Source organism: Gymnogyps californianus, chromosome 7 (assembly GCF_018139145.2).
Source record: "Gymnogyps californianus isolate 813 chromosome 7, ASM1813914v2, whole genome shotgun sequence".
Classification (NCBI taxonomy): domain Eukaryota; kingdom Metazoa; phylum Chordata; class Aves; order Accipitriformes; family Cathartidae; genus Gymnogyps; species Gymnogyps californianus.
In genome coordinates, this window is record NC_059477.1 from 19,777,788 (window position 1) to 19,793,249 (window position 15,462).

Sequence of the window (15,462 nt, forward strand, 5' to 3'; positions counted from 1 at the left end):
TTCCACCATTGTAAGCACATGGCGCTTGCCTTCGCGGGTTTGTGGGAGTGTGATATAGGCAATCAGCCAGGCCTCCCCATATTTATATTTCAGCCATTGCCCTCCATACCACAGAGGCTTTAACCACTTGGCTTGCTTGATTGCAGCACATGTTTCGCATTCATGGATAGCTTGTGCAATAGCATCTATGGTCAAGTCCACCTCTTGATCACAAGCCCATCTATATGTTGCATCTCTTCCCTGATGGCCTAAGGTGTCACGGGCCCACCGAACTATAAATAATTCACCCTTATGTTGCCAGTCCAAATCTACCTGAGCCACTTCAGTCTTAGCAGCCTGATCCACCTGCTGGTTGTTTTGATATTCTTCAGTGGCCTGACTCTTGGGTACGTGAGCATCTACATGATGTACTTTTACAACCAGATTCTCTACCCGGGCAGCAATAGCTTGCCACAGTGCGGCAGCCCAGATGGGTTTACCTCTGCGCTGCCAGTTGCTCTGCTTCCATTGCTGTAACCACCCCCCCAAGGCATTTGCCACCATCCAATGAGTCAGTACAGAGATAGAGTGCTGGCCACTTTTCTCCTTCAGCAGTATCTAAAGCCAGTTGATTCACTTTCTCCTTCAGCAGTTTCTGCAACTCTATCCCAGCCGAAGCCAGGACACTTGCTCTTCTGCAGGTTCAGAATTTGCAGGAGGTGAAACGTAGTCCGTGTCACTGCCGCCCCAAAGCATGGTGAGCCCTGGGGCAGGACAGAGTATGCTGCACTCCTGGGACGGTAACTCAGGGGGATGCCTCCGAGCAACCTCTGAGATGAGTGAGTTGCAGACTGCTCTGTCTGAGGGAGAGCTCACACTGGCTAACTCAACTGCTAAGCTTGTTGGCATTGTTTTCCACTTAGTAGAAAGGTCTGTGAGAAGCAGGAAGAGCTTTTTTCTGCTTCTTAAATGCTTTGTTGATGGGATAGCCGTGCTGTTAGTCATGACTCTTAAATGTAAAAACTCTGCCTTTTGTGGAAGGCATCTTCCCTCTCCCATTGCTGTGCAAGAGCGACCATGGAAGACACAGGCAGGGCTTGCCCTGTTTCAGAGCTGTATTAACATTTGCCCTTATTTCTGTATGGAAATCCTGTGTATCACAATCTCTGACAATTGCTTGCAGCATTCTGCCTCCTGGCAGTTCCCATCTAGCCATGTAGGTAGACCAGGACCATTTTTAAACTATAAACTGGATTTTTGATCTGTCACATCCTATAGCTCTCCATGTGTCGGTCTGTGCATGTTTTCCTGTGCTGCCAATTGCCATGATAGGGTTCTTTTTATAAAGTCAAAGTGGAGCCAAAGACACCAAAAGAGCTGTTACCCAGAGGGGCAATGCTGGCTGGGGGATTATTGGGTTGGCAAGACTTGGGAATAGAGATACTGGTCTTCGATCTATAGGATGATCTCATCTATGTGGGCCGCTGCTTCTGTCGCCAGCAACTGTTCCTATTTTCAGTTTAGACGTCTCGTTCTGTAGAACAAAGCCTGCTTTTCATTTGTGGACATTCCCATGGGATCTCAGTTCCAGTAAGGATGCATCAATATCCCAGAAATACAGCTAATAATTGTTGAAAACTTCCTGTTTAACATGGTGCCATAATAAAGTGAGAGGTAATAAACCGAAGTTTCTGTTATTTGTGGACCAATTTGTCTTTCTTCTAGTTAGTGGAAAAAAGGAGAAAGAACTTCAAAACAGAGACAAGAAAACCATCTGAATTAATTTCCTGGAGGGGGAAAGAAACCTGTGGAGTTACCCAGAAAAGGACTTGGAGGTTATCTCCGAGCATTGATCACATCGGGCTTTCTGGCCAGCTCGCTGGTTCCCGCTGGGCAGTGACAAACCTTTGTGTTCAGCTCTCCTTCCAGCAGCCTGTTCCCAGCTCCCCTGCTCTGCTTTCATCCTCCCAAATGCAGAGGAAACTGAGGACAAATGGGCTCATGCAGAAAACCTCTCGGTGCTTGCAGAGCTGCTAAACCACCTTCGAGGTGATCGTTTGGCTGTTGCTTCAGCCCCACAGTGTGCCGGGTGGTGCAGGAGTAGACCCGGAGCACAGCTTTTCCACGGACTGGACCTCACACCTGCTCTCTCTCCTTTCTCTGGTTCCTGCCTAGTGCAGCAGATGAATGTGCTGAGGAGGAAAACAGTTATGAAAAAGATGGATTTAATGCTATAAACAGGGAGAGGCTGGTGGGTAAATATCTTTTGCCATAGTTCTTTGACTGCAGTTATAATAGTGAGCCATAGAATTGCCAAAAAGGAATGTAAAGTTTTCAGCTTTTCTACCTGGAGCATCCTACTTTGGGCCATTGGAGGCCTCTTGGATGTTTTCTATGAGAACAGGAAGATGTAAGGAATGACACTTGCAGCTTTCAGATTGGGGAAAAGCTCACAGCAACTGGAGAATGACTTTTGGAGTAAAAACTTTATTCCAATTCAGGAAAAGGCATCCCACCACATTGTGTCCATTTCCCTTTCTGTGACCCTGCCAATAATGTTTTTTAGGAGTTTCCTTCATGACACTATAAAAAACGATCATGGTTCCAGGCAAGGGTACTTTACTTGGTAGTCTGTCCTCCTCCTTCCAACCATGAGTGTTGATGTATTGCATCTGTTCTGGAAATAAGGACGTAAATACAAGCCATATTTTTGCATGAGCAATGGCGTGTGTTACTGACGACTGTTTTAGAAAATGAAAAATCTGTTTGTAATAAGAATCGTAATAGGTTTGTTATAACTCTGATGGCCTAAGAATTTAAATGGGTCAAGTCTGGGGAAGGAGAGGCAACAGCATCTATTAGACCATCTGACACAGTTAAACAGAGAGACATGCTTTGGAACACGTGAGTCTGTCTTGAGGTCAGTTATAACAGCAGTCAGAAATCTGATCTGCTCTTAATTTTCTCTGGGTGACTCTGATTTTTGCCTGGGCTGCTAATGGGTGGCTTTGTTTTGTTTTGTTTTTTCCCCAGGAGGCTAATGAATGCGCAGCAGCTATCTTGGTCTAAAATGCAAGGGAGGACAACTTCTCGGCAGATTTTTAGCAATGGATAGGGAGGCAGGGTCAATGTTGTGCTCTTTTGTTGTGGTTCAGCTTTTGGTAAAACCACAACGCTCTATTTAAAAGTGGATTTTAGAGCAGGAAAGTGAATGTATGTTCATTATCTCAGTGCTGTGTGTGGAAAAAAAAATTCGAAGCAACCAAGCGAACAGTAATAAAACATGCCTTCCCATTCAGCAAATTAGGGCATTATGCAATGGATGGAGAGGTTGTATTTCAAAAGTGCCTGAAAGATCATCCTTTATTTCGGGTCTCTTCTGCTCAACCTTGACTGGACAGACCTCTTATTCAGGGGAGGGGATTAATTTACAGCTAGAAGACACTTTTATACCATATCATATTGTTCTTTTTTATTATTAGGGTGACTGCTCAGAATATTTGTGTAATCAAGCTCCAATCAATATTCCCTGTTGGATATGTTAGAGAAATCAAGACAAAAACGTATTTTTGTGAATGCCTTCAGGCTGTGGCTATAACAGTTGTCACTGGCTTGAAGTTTCGGTAAAACTGATGTGCCCTTGTTGGTATTATTAATGTTTGGAAGAAGTAAAACAAGTGATGGGAAATGAGCTCGGTCTCTGTGCAGGCAGATTTTTAAAATAGGAGACAGAGAAGGATTTGTGGAAACAAAAAATAGGAAAGGAAATGTCAAAGGGTAAATGTTTTCTCCTATATTATTCCTTGCCGTGGTTGGAATGAGAGCAATGTAAGAGCAATAGCCTTGACAGGTATTTCTCCTGGCTTCCAAGCAAACTTCTCTGACTATGATCAAAACAGTGTCTCCAATGAAAACCAGTCTGGATTTAAACCAGGGAAGTTTGATTACAGTGTTCAAGCTTGTGTTACCTGATGTTACTCTGAATTGCTCCAAGACTTTACTGTACTGATATAGAAGATACTTGGACAAATTATCTGTCAAATCTAAAAGATGCGATTCATCCAATAAAGGCATATTTCTGTCAGTTTTGAACTTGCAAAATTAGTTTGCAATAGACCTTTCAAATAACCCTTAGGGAGGATGGGAAACTGCCTAACTCATTGATCCAGCACTTCGGGGCTGCAGCCAGACACAGTCAGTTTTGCCACAATGAGTTTAAAAAAAAAATTGGCAGGCTGTTTTTCTTTGAAATAGATAAATTAAAGAGGCATATTTGCTTTTGACAATATTTTCAGTTGGAAGTTGTTTACTGTGTAAACCAGACATTTCAGGATACCTATGAGTCTGTAGAGCTATCATAACTCCTGTAGTGATGTAAATCAGAGAGTTACAGACAGCTGGCGGCCTGACTGTTGTTGTACCTACAGCTAACCCCCAGAGCCATGTCAGGTAGCAGTTCCCATCGTGTCTGTCTTTTCTCCGGAAGCGAAGATGGTGTTCCCAGAAATGCTGAAAATTGGCTGCAGCCTGTTGTCTGGAGGCTGAGATACCCCGCTGGAAACGGAAAGCAACTTTAAATTCTGTCTTTGTTAAATGCCCACAAGGTGGCACTTGTCATCTTTTTACCTCTCTGAGGTCTAAATTTTTATACTTGCAGCAACACTAAAAAAGAATTTTAGAGGTTTTGAAACTTTTCTTAAACAGTAAGCTAACCGTGCTTTCATGGGAGGGGTATTTCCCATCCCTCCATTAAACTACAGTCGAAAGAAAGAGGACAACAGCTGTGTTTTGCTTGTTATCCTTGCATACGTGAAAATTCCAGCTTACAATTAAAAATTAATTTTAAATTTTTTTGTTATAAAGGATTTTTTAAATTTTTATTTGTCATCACTCGTGTAGTCATATGCCACTATTTACCTGGCAAAGAAGAGGAAAAATGAACGCTTGCTTCCCTTGCTTTGGTTAAATGAAAATCTAGAAACAGATCATTTGCAACGTGGTCTAATCACTTAGAAGATGAGTTCATTTAACAGCAGCAGTGCCTGTGATAGGCAAAATATTACTCATTAAAATTTTCCCATCATTCATAAAGAGGCAGTAATAGTAGACCTGCTAATAAAAGGCATTGAACTCTAGCTGTTTTCAGTGGGTGTCTCAACCCCATTAGAAGCATTCCCACAGAATTCATTGTTGCCAGATTAGACGTTTGTAGAAACCAGGATGGTAGTGTGATCTTTTTTCTCTTTCTCCCTCAAGACTGATGCAATTGTTCAGAGCATGCCCTTCTTTAAGCCCATTCACTTTTGCTGAGAGTGCTCTCTTGTCTCCCACTTGGTCACATCAGAGAAATGGCAGTAGCCCTTGTAGCTTTCTGGGGCATCATTCACACTAGCTTTCTCTTAATCATTTTTACTCCAGTAATAATTAAAAACCTAATTGTACTTGTTTGGAGTGGTAAAAGCAAAAACATGTGAGGACGAAAGAGCAGAGAAAGTTTTGTCCCATTAAAAAATTTCTGGGGCACAGTGTGTGTGATGTAGTGCCATCCTGCAGCCAAATGGATGCTTTCGTTATCAGTGCCTGTTTTCACTGGTTTGTATTTTTCCCTTAGGTTGTGTTGTACTCTTGTTCTCCTCCCAGAGGGAATGCCTTTGGAAAATGTGAAGAAAATACATTCAGCTGTTTTCTTGCTTAAATAACTCAAATATGGTTTAATTTTAAAAGTCCAAAGCTGACCACGTGCATGGGATTTTATGGGCATTAAGGAGTGTAGCTACCTGCGCCAAAGGTCAAGGCAAAGGAGTAAAACTTTGCGTAAGGAGAGTTGTTGCTGGTGACTGTCCCCTCTGCCCACAGGCTTGGGCACATCCCTGTGGATGGCGGGCTTTAGTGGTGGAGCGACTTTCTTGTGTGCCAGCTTCTCCAGGGCTGGCCTGGAAACAGCTGGGTGTGACTGAGCAGGCTGCCTGTAACCTCTGCCTGCAAGTTGCCATCCCCTGGCAGGAGGCGAACCACGTAAGCTGGCGATAGCTCCTTTTTGGACCTAGAGGCCATTTGTTTCTGTGATCAGACTGGGCTTTAGTTTAATGCTGAACAGCTACCCCACTCCAGCTCCGCAGCAGGGTGGGTTGTGTTGGCAGAACAGTGGGCTCAGAGCAGGGGATCCTCTGCTGGCAGGGTTAGCTGTCCGCACGCAGCCGGGACACGTGCCAAGCTCTTACATCTGCCTGCATGTTAAAGTGGACGCCTGTCTGGCATCTTTTCTCCGCCTGGAGAAGGTGGAGAAAATGGATGGTGGTTTATTTGGAAGCTTTTGCACTGAAGCTCCTTACAGTAATGGTGTCTGCCTTCCTGAGGAAGAGCCTTGACATGTCTAAAATTTTTCAAAGCTTTTTTCTTTTTCTTAATTCAAAGGAAATCATGTGCCAAAGGTAACATTAAAGTAGCATCAAAGACTCAATAACAGTCTAGAAGTATCAGTCATCGTTGCTGAGTGTCATACAGTATATTGTATATTCGGGAATTTGGAGAAAACATGGTGCTCACTGCCTGGGGTGTTCTCAGTCCTGCGGGGATCTTCCCGTAAGCAAAGGAAATTCTGTGACGCCCTAGTTGTGAAACCTGCGTGTTTTCCACATGGGCCCAGGCCATGTGTGCCATCAGGTTCTTGTCATTAATGTCTTTGTTTTTATTTTTACTAATAAAGCAAAATTACTTTTGGATTGATATTATTTATTCAGTCACTTTTAAACCCCAATATTTTTTGTAAAATAACAATATAATAGTTTTTATTTAGGAGAAAGGGAATATACCAAAAAGTTGCCTGAGATCTCTTAAAAAGCGTGGTGCAAGCCTGTTGAAGGTATTTTGGTCAGAAATAACTTGTTACCCCTGTGCTATGGAAAGGCAAAGACAGGACAAGACTGAGCCAGGGGATCATTTCCCTTTTTGTATTCATGTGGAGAACCCAAATGCTGAAGAAGTGTTTGTTCCTAAGAAAACATTTCATGCAAGGCAAGAAAGATTGACCACAGCTTTCTCCCTTGTTTACCGAGCACCGGCTGAAATGAACTTCTCTGCTGCCTTTGGTGGCAGTGTGCGTGGTACCCTGCTCGCCAGGGAGAGGTGGGTTGGTTTCTGTGGGACCTTGTGTGACGGGCAGGTAGCCACACATGGCGCTTGTTGCTCTTTGCATCAAGACTCTGCCTCGGCCTGTCACCCCATTACAGACTGTCATTTAACTTGGCGGCTGCTGATAGCAGGGGCATAGCAGAGGGGTGGAAAGAAGCTTTGTGGAAAAAAATGTGGATCCCAAGGTCTCGTCTAGGAGTGACAAAGGACCTTTGGTGTGTGCCCTTCCTTCTTCAGTACACACACAATAGACAGGGATATTTTGGCCGTTCTCTGCACCCTCCGCCCTGCTGCCCCATCTCTGGGAGCTGCCTGCCATCGCCTTCCCCTCCTCCTGCTGCCAGCTGCCCACAGACTTCTGCAAAACGCTTCCAGCGCTGCTGGGTGCTGCCACAGCCAGCAATCAGCTTCTCGTATTTACCCTGAAACTATAGTATTGTAGCCCATCTGTTTTACTACCGCTGCCTAGGGCGGTGGCTGTATTCATCCTTTAATTACCTTAATGCTGTTTGAGTTTTAGTTTGGTTGGAGTGCATAAAAGCCCTCACTGCTAGGGCCTGATTGGCTGCTGCTTAAAACGTTTCGTGATGGGTTGAGCTTAGTTTCTGAAATGCTGTTGGTATTTGTACTCTGAAAAACAGAGATGAAAATACATTTTCTGTTCAACTGCGCTGTTTTTGTGGCTTGAGAATCTCACCAGCAAATAAATTATGGCTTTATTTCTGTAAGTCGAGTGATTTTATGTGCATCCTTTGGGCATAGAGAAGGTGCTAACAAGCAAGATTTTGAGGTGGAGGAGGAATTTTCTATAAGTTGTTTTTTGGGCACAAAAAGGAGTCTGTTGTATGGGTCAGCAAATGGCCACATGTGCTGGTCATGCATCTCTCCAGGAGTTAAATTTTGACACATGCTACTGCCAAACAAAGCAAGATTAGCATCTTAAAACACATGTTAACGCTTACTGGTTAGTGCCTAGGCTGTAGCTTACAGAAGAATGTTTTATACTTTCTTGCATCTTTTCATATTTATGACTTACACCATGGTCCTAGATCGGTTCAGAAAACAAGCAATTGGATTTTCTTCTCCTGATCGTGTTGATGTTTGGTCCACATGGCTAAGAACTGGCCTCTTCCACAAGGTTCACCACCTGAGGCCTCACCTGTGTTCAATAGGGATACTGCCAAATAAAATCAAAGTTTGGGGCAAGAGCTGCTGTGTCAGTGGATAGCTGGTTATTTTCTCCCAGACAATGTTAAACTAATCTCCAGCACGATGTTACAGAGCACCGTGCTGCAGGGAATGACATACAGTAAAAGAAAAATAAAACTGAATTCTCTACAGGAAACCTCACAGTAAGTCCTAAATTGCTTTATGGGGTTACCAGGCATAGTTAAGCTGCTGCTGCTCTACGCTAGAGCTGGCTGATCCTCAGTGGGGAGAGAGAAAGAACCATTTCAAGCAGAGGTAAACATTTTTATTCTTTCTATAAAAGGAATACACAGAGACAAGCAGTCTAAACAGTTTGAGGCAATAGTAACAGTTTTCGTATCTGCAGTTAAATTGTACACTCTGAAAGTACTGCAGTTGTCCAGATTTATATAAGGGCTAAAATGGAAATGGGTAAGAAAGAAGGAAAATAACGAAGGGAAATGCTACGTTGTAATGTCACAATTAGTCACATTTGTGTTTATGGAAAAATCTGAGATGCTCTCATGGCATTTGTATCTGTATATGAACTCCTCCTAAATTGCTGTATGATTTTCTATTGGCAGAAGCCCTTTTCTGTGCAAGCGTGTATTTCTGATGATCACTCTGTGCTTTTCACTTCTTAATTGCAGATGGTTCATGCCCAAGATGCATAGTTTCCTTTTTCTTTCATTAATTTGCGTGCTTAAAGGAGGACACACGGGGCCCAGAAAGCAACACTCCTGCCCCACTGTGATATTTCTGCCTGTAAAGGGGCTCTTGCCAGAAGCTGCCTGTTGTGTTGTTCTGCACTTTTCTGCCTCTGTTTTCTCTGTGTTTAGGCAAATTTCAAGGAAGCCTTGGGTAGAGATGAGATGGCTTGAGAATGAGAGGCTGAGGAGATAGAGTGGGCTGGGTAGGTGAGTCCTAGCAGGACAGCAGTGGGGAGCAAACAAAAGCGTTGCTCAGGGATGAGGGGAGAGGTCTTGTGTGCAGGTGAAGATTGCTAAGGCTGGGGGAAGGCAAAGTCCTGGAAAAGAGAGGAGTAGAGTGTGTTGGGAGGAAAGAAGATGACCACAAGAAGTGCTGAGAGTTGTTTAAGAAATAGGGATCGCTTCTGTTCTTGTCCATTGGAGAGAAAGAGAGAGGCTGGCAAACCCTTGCCCTTGGAGAAGCTGAGAGGCAGATAACCTGTCACGTAGGGTACTCAAGAAATGTAGGTCTGTGCCTGAACTAGAGGCACCAACTGCTACAGGTCTGTGATAAGATGCTTGCTTTGAAGATGAGTTTGATTTTGCTTTTGGTTCAAGAGCAAAAACTGATTCTACAAGGTAAATGTATTTTCATGTGTCCTGCAGCATTGTTTCCCCCCACCCCTTTACCTTACTTATAACTTTGGGTCTCAGTGGGATTTCGAGTGATGTATCAGTTTAAGATGTTCTTGCTCTTTTCTTTACACATGCATACATATTTATACTATGACAGGTCTATTTAGGAGCTTAAAAGTACAGGTTTGGGCATACAGCTGTTTCTTTTCTAATCGATTCCAGGCTGGAAAACTATTATGTATCAGTATGGGTTCAGTGTAGAGAATTTGAAGAAGTCCCATTATATTGTGTAAAAATAAAATCTTATACATACACCTTGCTGATCAGAGCAAATTTCTGAAGAATTAAAAAACTGTCATTGTTTGGGATAGTAGGATATTATCAAACGTTTTCACTTTTAAAGGTTAGGAAGACTATTCAGCACCAGCATCTGTCATTTTGAAACTGGGCTGAGTTTGAAATCACAATTTATGTACATGGACAGCGTGCCTGATCTAAAATGTACTTGCTGATGAGAGTGCCCTCATGCTGGCAAAAGGCTCACCAATGCTGGTAGGATCAGTTTATGCATTTATGGTTTCTGTAGTGCTCCAGACCTTTGGAGAAGAGCAGCTTTAAGCTGAATTGCATCTCACTTAAGGCAGAAAATACAGTTAAGATAAAACATGATGCGCAGCTTGTAGAAAATGATTTTATTTTATCATGGAAACATTTAGCAGAGCTGAGATACTGTGCTGATGGGAGCTGTAGAAAATCTGAGAATTGACAGCATAGAGTTTATTGCGTTAATTAGAAAGTGGTGCAGTGTTAGTGAGAAAATGTATTTTGGGTTCAGCATTTTCTGTGGGTTTTTTATCATGCCTTAAAGTGCTTTTTGGGTACTTTGGATGCCTAATTGGAGATGCTGTATGTGGAAGCCTGTGCTATCTGAAAATCAAGCCCTTTTCCTAATAATGCATTTCAAAATACTGATGATGTGTTAAATGGGACCACATCGATTCATCTTTAAAAACGGATAACTAACAGACTGGTCTGATGTTTATGCTCATTCTATTTTATCTTTGCGTAGTGGAGTGGTTTTAGCAATAGAAACATTCTTGCACAGAAACAAACACTACAGACCCTCTGTTTCACCATTGTTACTGCGCTGTACTTCCTGCTACAGTATTTTATATCAGATAACTTTTTTTTTTTTTTTAAATCACAATAGAAATGACCTTTTGTTTTTTCATTACCTCATGTGGGATGGCCGGAGGGTATTCTCACACTGTAAAGGCAGTAAAGCTCACCGACAGATTTTTCTAACAAAATCCTTGTGCACAGCTGCATAACATAAATCATTCCTTCCAATTTCTGAATGTTAAATGTTTGTTGTATGAAAGTTACTGCTGTTCTTGCCTGACTTTAACAAGGCTTGGGGTTTTTTGTTTGGCACAGATATTGTTGCTTTTCAGTTTTATAATCGTGCTGCCCTTAGACGTAACAATTATACGGCTGGAGTGCGAGCAAGTATAGGTTAGACTGCCAAGATATTTGTATTTTCATAACAATCAGCTCATATTTTACAAATACAGTGTGTGTTGTCCTTAAATTATTTATTTGTAAATTCAGCTGGTGCATATATTGCCAAAAAACAGACTAGCAAAAGAAAATTCAGCTAGTGGGGTAAGAGTTGTCTTCTGGGACTAAACCCATTATTTTTACTTACAAGTTTTGCCCTTTTTCCATGTGACATTGCAGTGCTAAGGGATCATGTTACAATGCTTCTGGAATGAATCGACTCGCACTGCCTTAATTAAAGGTATCAAAGTAGGAATGAAAAACCATGGCTGCATCTGTTGCTGCTGATTTTCTTTTACTGTGGTAGTATAGTGCGGGCCGCTGAAGGTCTCTGTGCAGATTCGAGGTGCTCTGGCTGATCCCCAGGACGTGGTAGCACATCTGCAGGACCTTCCAAAGATCAAAACCCATCATGTTCTGGGGGATGGCAGTTTGACCAAGTGCTGCCTTAATAATAAAGTCATAATGAATTGTATTTATAAAACCCACTGCCACTGAGGTGGTCTGTAAGGACTGCACCCTCTTCATGCGTAGCGCTAATATACAGGGTAAAAAATTGAGCAAAATGATAGCTCAGGCAGGGCAAAGAGTGTGCTGGGTGGGTCTGGGCAAGTCTGTGCCAATTAAACTGGAAAATATCTCATTCCACTAAGCTCTAATTTAGAGATATTTTGACATGACTGTAGGTGGGAGAGATGGACTATAGCAAGTATCTGAAGAAGACAGCTTGCTTATCCTAAGGGGAGGCAAAGCAAAATCCTTTGCCAGCTTTTCAGGCTCAGCTTTGGAGGCCTTAAAGACTCTCAAGTGGAGATGCCACTCAGGCCAAAATTCAAGCAACAGGTTCCCAGATTGCTTGATCTTTACGTAACCTCATGATAAAAACTAGAAATTAGGGTTTTGTTGGATGCAGCAGGTAGTTCCAGTGAGCAGACAATTGCAAACAGAGCTCAGAAATGAACGCTGCAGTGAGAAGAGGCTTCAAACAGCAAGGCTGGCTGCCTGGCTGCGTGGTTGTCTCAACTTATGACCCTGTGGTGTAAGGAGTACTGAGTAACTCCCACCAGCTCCAAGGCAGATAAGCACAGCATCTTGCAGAAAGCCTCAGTACCTTGTAGCATCAGAACTGAAGCTGGTCAGAGTGGTAAAACAGTGGATCAGAGACAAAGTTTGCAACAGAGCCATGAGCTCAAAATGTCAGATCAGTTGCCAGCAAGTCATAAGAGTGACAGAACTTAGAAAACATTGGGATATTTTTTTTTTTTTAATTGAGAGTTAAAATTTGGGATTAGAAATATGCTGGTACTTTTAATACATACTGACTGCTTCCAAGTAGAGCTTGTACTCAGCATGAAAAAAACCCTCCTTTTTTGCAAAATATTTCATAGTACTTACATACTCTGATTTTATTTTAGGAGTTGTTAATTGCTATCCAGAAGAGGAAAAAGCTAATGGCAGGAATAAGTTGGATGAAAACTGATTTGTCAGAATATAAATTGAGATTAAAAAACCTTTCTGGTGTAATTTAAAAGGGAACTTACAGATACCTACATAGCAAAATAATGTGCGTTCCCCCCTCCCCCCCAGTATTTTGGCTTCTGATCTGCATGTTTGCCATTTTGCAAATGTATTTCTGTAGCTTTTATTCTAGCTGGCTAAAGAAAATACCTTTTCCTGTTTTCAGTTTAAGTAAAGAGGGGGAACTTCTAACAGATTATTCTATACTCTGATAGTAAAAAATAATTTTAGAAACTAGGTGCAATATTTATCTTAATAAATCTGCAAGCGCTTCTGCATGGTTATTTCTGTGTTAAAATGTTTCCAACACAACATTAAGATTTGTCGTTTTTCTTTCAGATACTGATGAATACAGACCACCTGTTTGGAAATCTTACTGTAAGTATTTCAATGGATTTTTATTTAATTTTTTTTTCCAAGTCAGAGCTGAAAAAGTTTCGGTTGGGTGCTTTAAAACACTCATTTTACTTTTCATCAGAATGTGAGTTTAAGAAGCATTAAGGGGTTCATTACTATTTAGAGATAGGTGCAGTTGTTTATCCCCAAGCACAAACGAATGCAGATTATTTGGAGGAGTAGATTCTCTGCACGTTACTAACATAAGTGGTCTCACTCCTGTATGGGTCTGGCTTATATTGGTTTGGCTGCCTAGACCGGGGCTTACATAAACTCCATTCATGCCTTAAAGTTGGTATCCTTGCACAGTTTTAGGGTTCCTGTGCTCTAGTACCTTGTATCGCTAGAGCTGCGACTTGAGCTGGTTAGAAAAACTCAAAATAAATAGTTTTCCCCCAGAATTTGCTGATGTAGTAAAACGAGAGCGTTTGTTTGGCCTGGTGTGACAAATCACAAGCAGGTCTTTTGGTTTCCTACCAGCCTGCCCGCCTGGGCTCTGCAGCTCTTCGGTGTACATGTCCTACCTCAGAGGAAGCTGGCCTTGCAGGCTGCCTTAGTCAGGTGTGCAGGGCAGTAGTCTGGGCGCGTTGCCCTGAGATCAGAGCGCCACTTCTTTGGGAATTTCACAACTTGCTGGTTTTAATTCCTGATTAAAAAAAAAAAAACAAAAAAAAAAAACCAAACCCAAACCACAGAAAACCAACCAAACTGAAAAACTTACATTTTTAAATACAAAAAAATTCCATGTAAAGGAATGACCTGTTGTTTGGCAGCACTGACAGAGGTTCAGGGAGATTGAAGAGAACACGAGACAAATGGCACCATAGCAAAGCATCATAGCTTCCCACAGTGTCTCACCTCTAAATTCTAGTTCTTTGTGGATAGAAAAGCTAAGGTGCGAGACATTTTGAGACTTGAGGAACCGCAGCAAGAAAGAAGAGTCTTCTGTTAAAAGCAGATTTTGAAAGCAGAATGTTTGTGTGTTTAACACACTTAACAGTTTAGGGACGTCAGACTCATATTTGCATTTTCTTTTGTATGTATTCCCAAGCTTGATGTCTTCAGGCTGGCTAAAGGGATTTGCTCAAGCAACATTTCACATAATGAAAATGTTGCTCTCTAAAGGTTGGGGAGATTTAGTACCTGAGAAAATGTAGTTATTTCAAAAAGGTTTCCATCCTGCAGTGGGCGATTCTTTTCAATCAGAGATTTTGGGTTGGTCTTAAAGGCTTGGTGAAAACCATGGTTAGAAAGAGAGTAAGTGTAAGAGAGCAGATTAAAGTATTTTTGCCAGCTAAAATATATGTAGTAGAATTAAATGAGCATTAGAAAAACAGCTTTTCTACCTAGACCAGTCTTCCATTAACAGTTCACAGAGGTCAGTTGTTTCTGTTGTGTCCCTGCCATTGCCAACCCGATGCATTCAAAAATCACAGTTGTGTCTTAAAACTCATAAATCAGCCTTCTTGTCTGGGTTTCATTTCCAATTTTTGAGTTGTTAAAGTGATCGTGAGTTACATAGTCAAGATCTTCTATGCAATATGAGCATTAGATGACTTCTGTAGATGAGAACATGTCTCAAGAAATTTCAGAGAGCTTAGGCTGTAAGTAAATAGTCAGATACTGTGAAATTTGTAGTAAAAATCACAGGAGTTGGCAAAACTGCAAACGCCTCAATAGTCTAGGAATGTCAGAGTCTCTTAAAATACATTTATGTTAATTGAAGAAAATAGAAGGGCAACATCGAAAAAAAGGCTGAAGACTTTCAATTTGTCCATCTTGAGTGTTTTCTTTAGATGGATGACTTTGAATGGTTTTTAATAATTGCCAACATATGCAATTGCCGTCATGTAATTGAGACGGCTGGGACCTTGGTCTTTTCGTGAATCTGGTGGCAAAGCCTGTCTGTGCCTTTTGAATCGTCATTTATTATACCAGTAGCTTGTCATATGCTAAGTCAGCCACTTAATATTAAAGAATTTGCACACAGAATGATTTGAACAAGCTTTTTTCTTGCCACGGAGGGCTAAAAGATAAAACTGAGACACTACGCTCTGTGATATTAAACAACAGTAGTCACGATTGCAATATATTTTTGTACTTGTTACTGAGATCTGTGTATTTTGCTCCCAGTTGTAAGCATTAACAGTGAATCACAGCTCTGTACCTTCTGTGAACTCGGGGAACACTGCCTCTTTGTTCGGTTTATTCCATGCTATAATCTATAACAGGGAGGTCCAGCCTTTCTAATACCAAATCTTCGTTGGCATCTTGCCAGGAGCTGAAGGCTTGGGCGCATGCAAATGTGTATGCACCCGCTCTCCTACACCGTCATGGTTCGCTGTGGTGAACCCTTCCCATGGTT

The 15,462-nt window shown here is 41.9% G+C and overlaps 1 protein-coding gene across 1 annotated transcript in view; it reads left to right on the forward strand.

Annotated features, from left to right (window-relative positions):
- The window catches only part of CHN1 (chimerin 1), a 105,309-nt gene that overhangs the window by 10,819 nt on the left and 79,028 nt on the right, over window positions 1-15,462 (forward strand). The window contains exon 2 of the mRNA XM_050900186.1: window positions 13,041-13,079. Within this exon, the coding sequence (XP_050756143.1) occupies window positions 13,041-13,079 (39 nt within the window). The remainder of the gene's footprint in view (window positions 1-13,040; window positions 13,080-15,462) is intronic.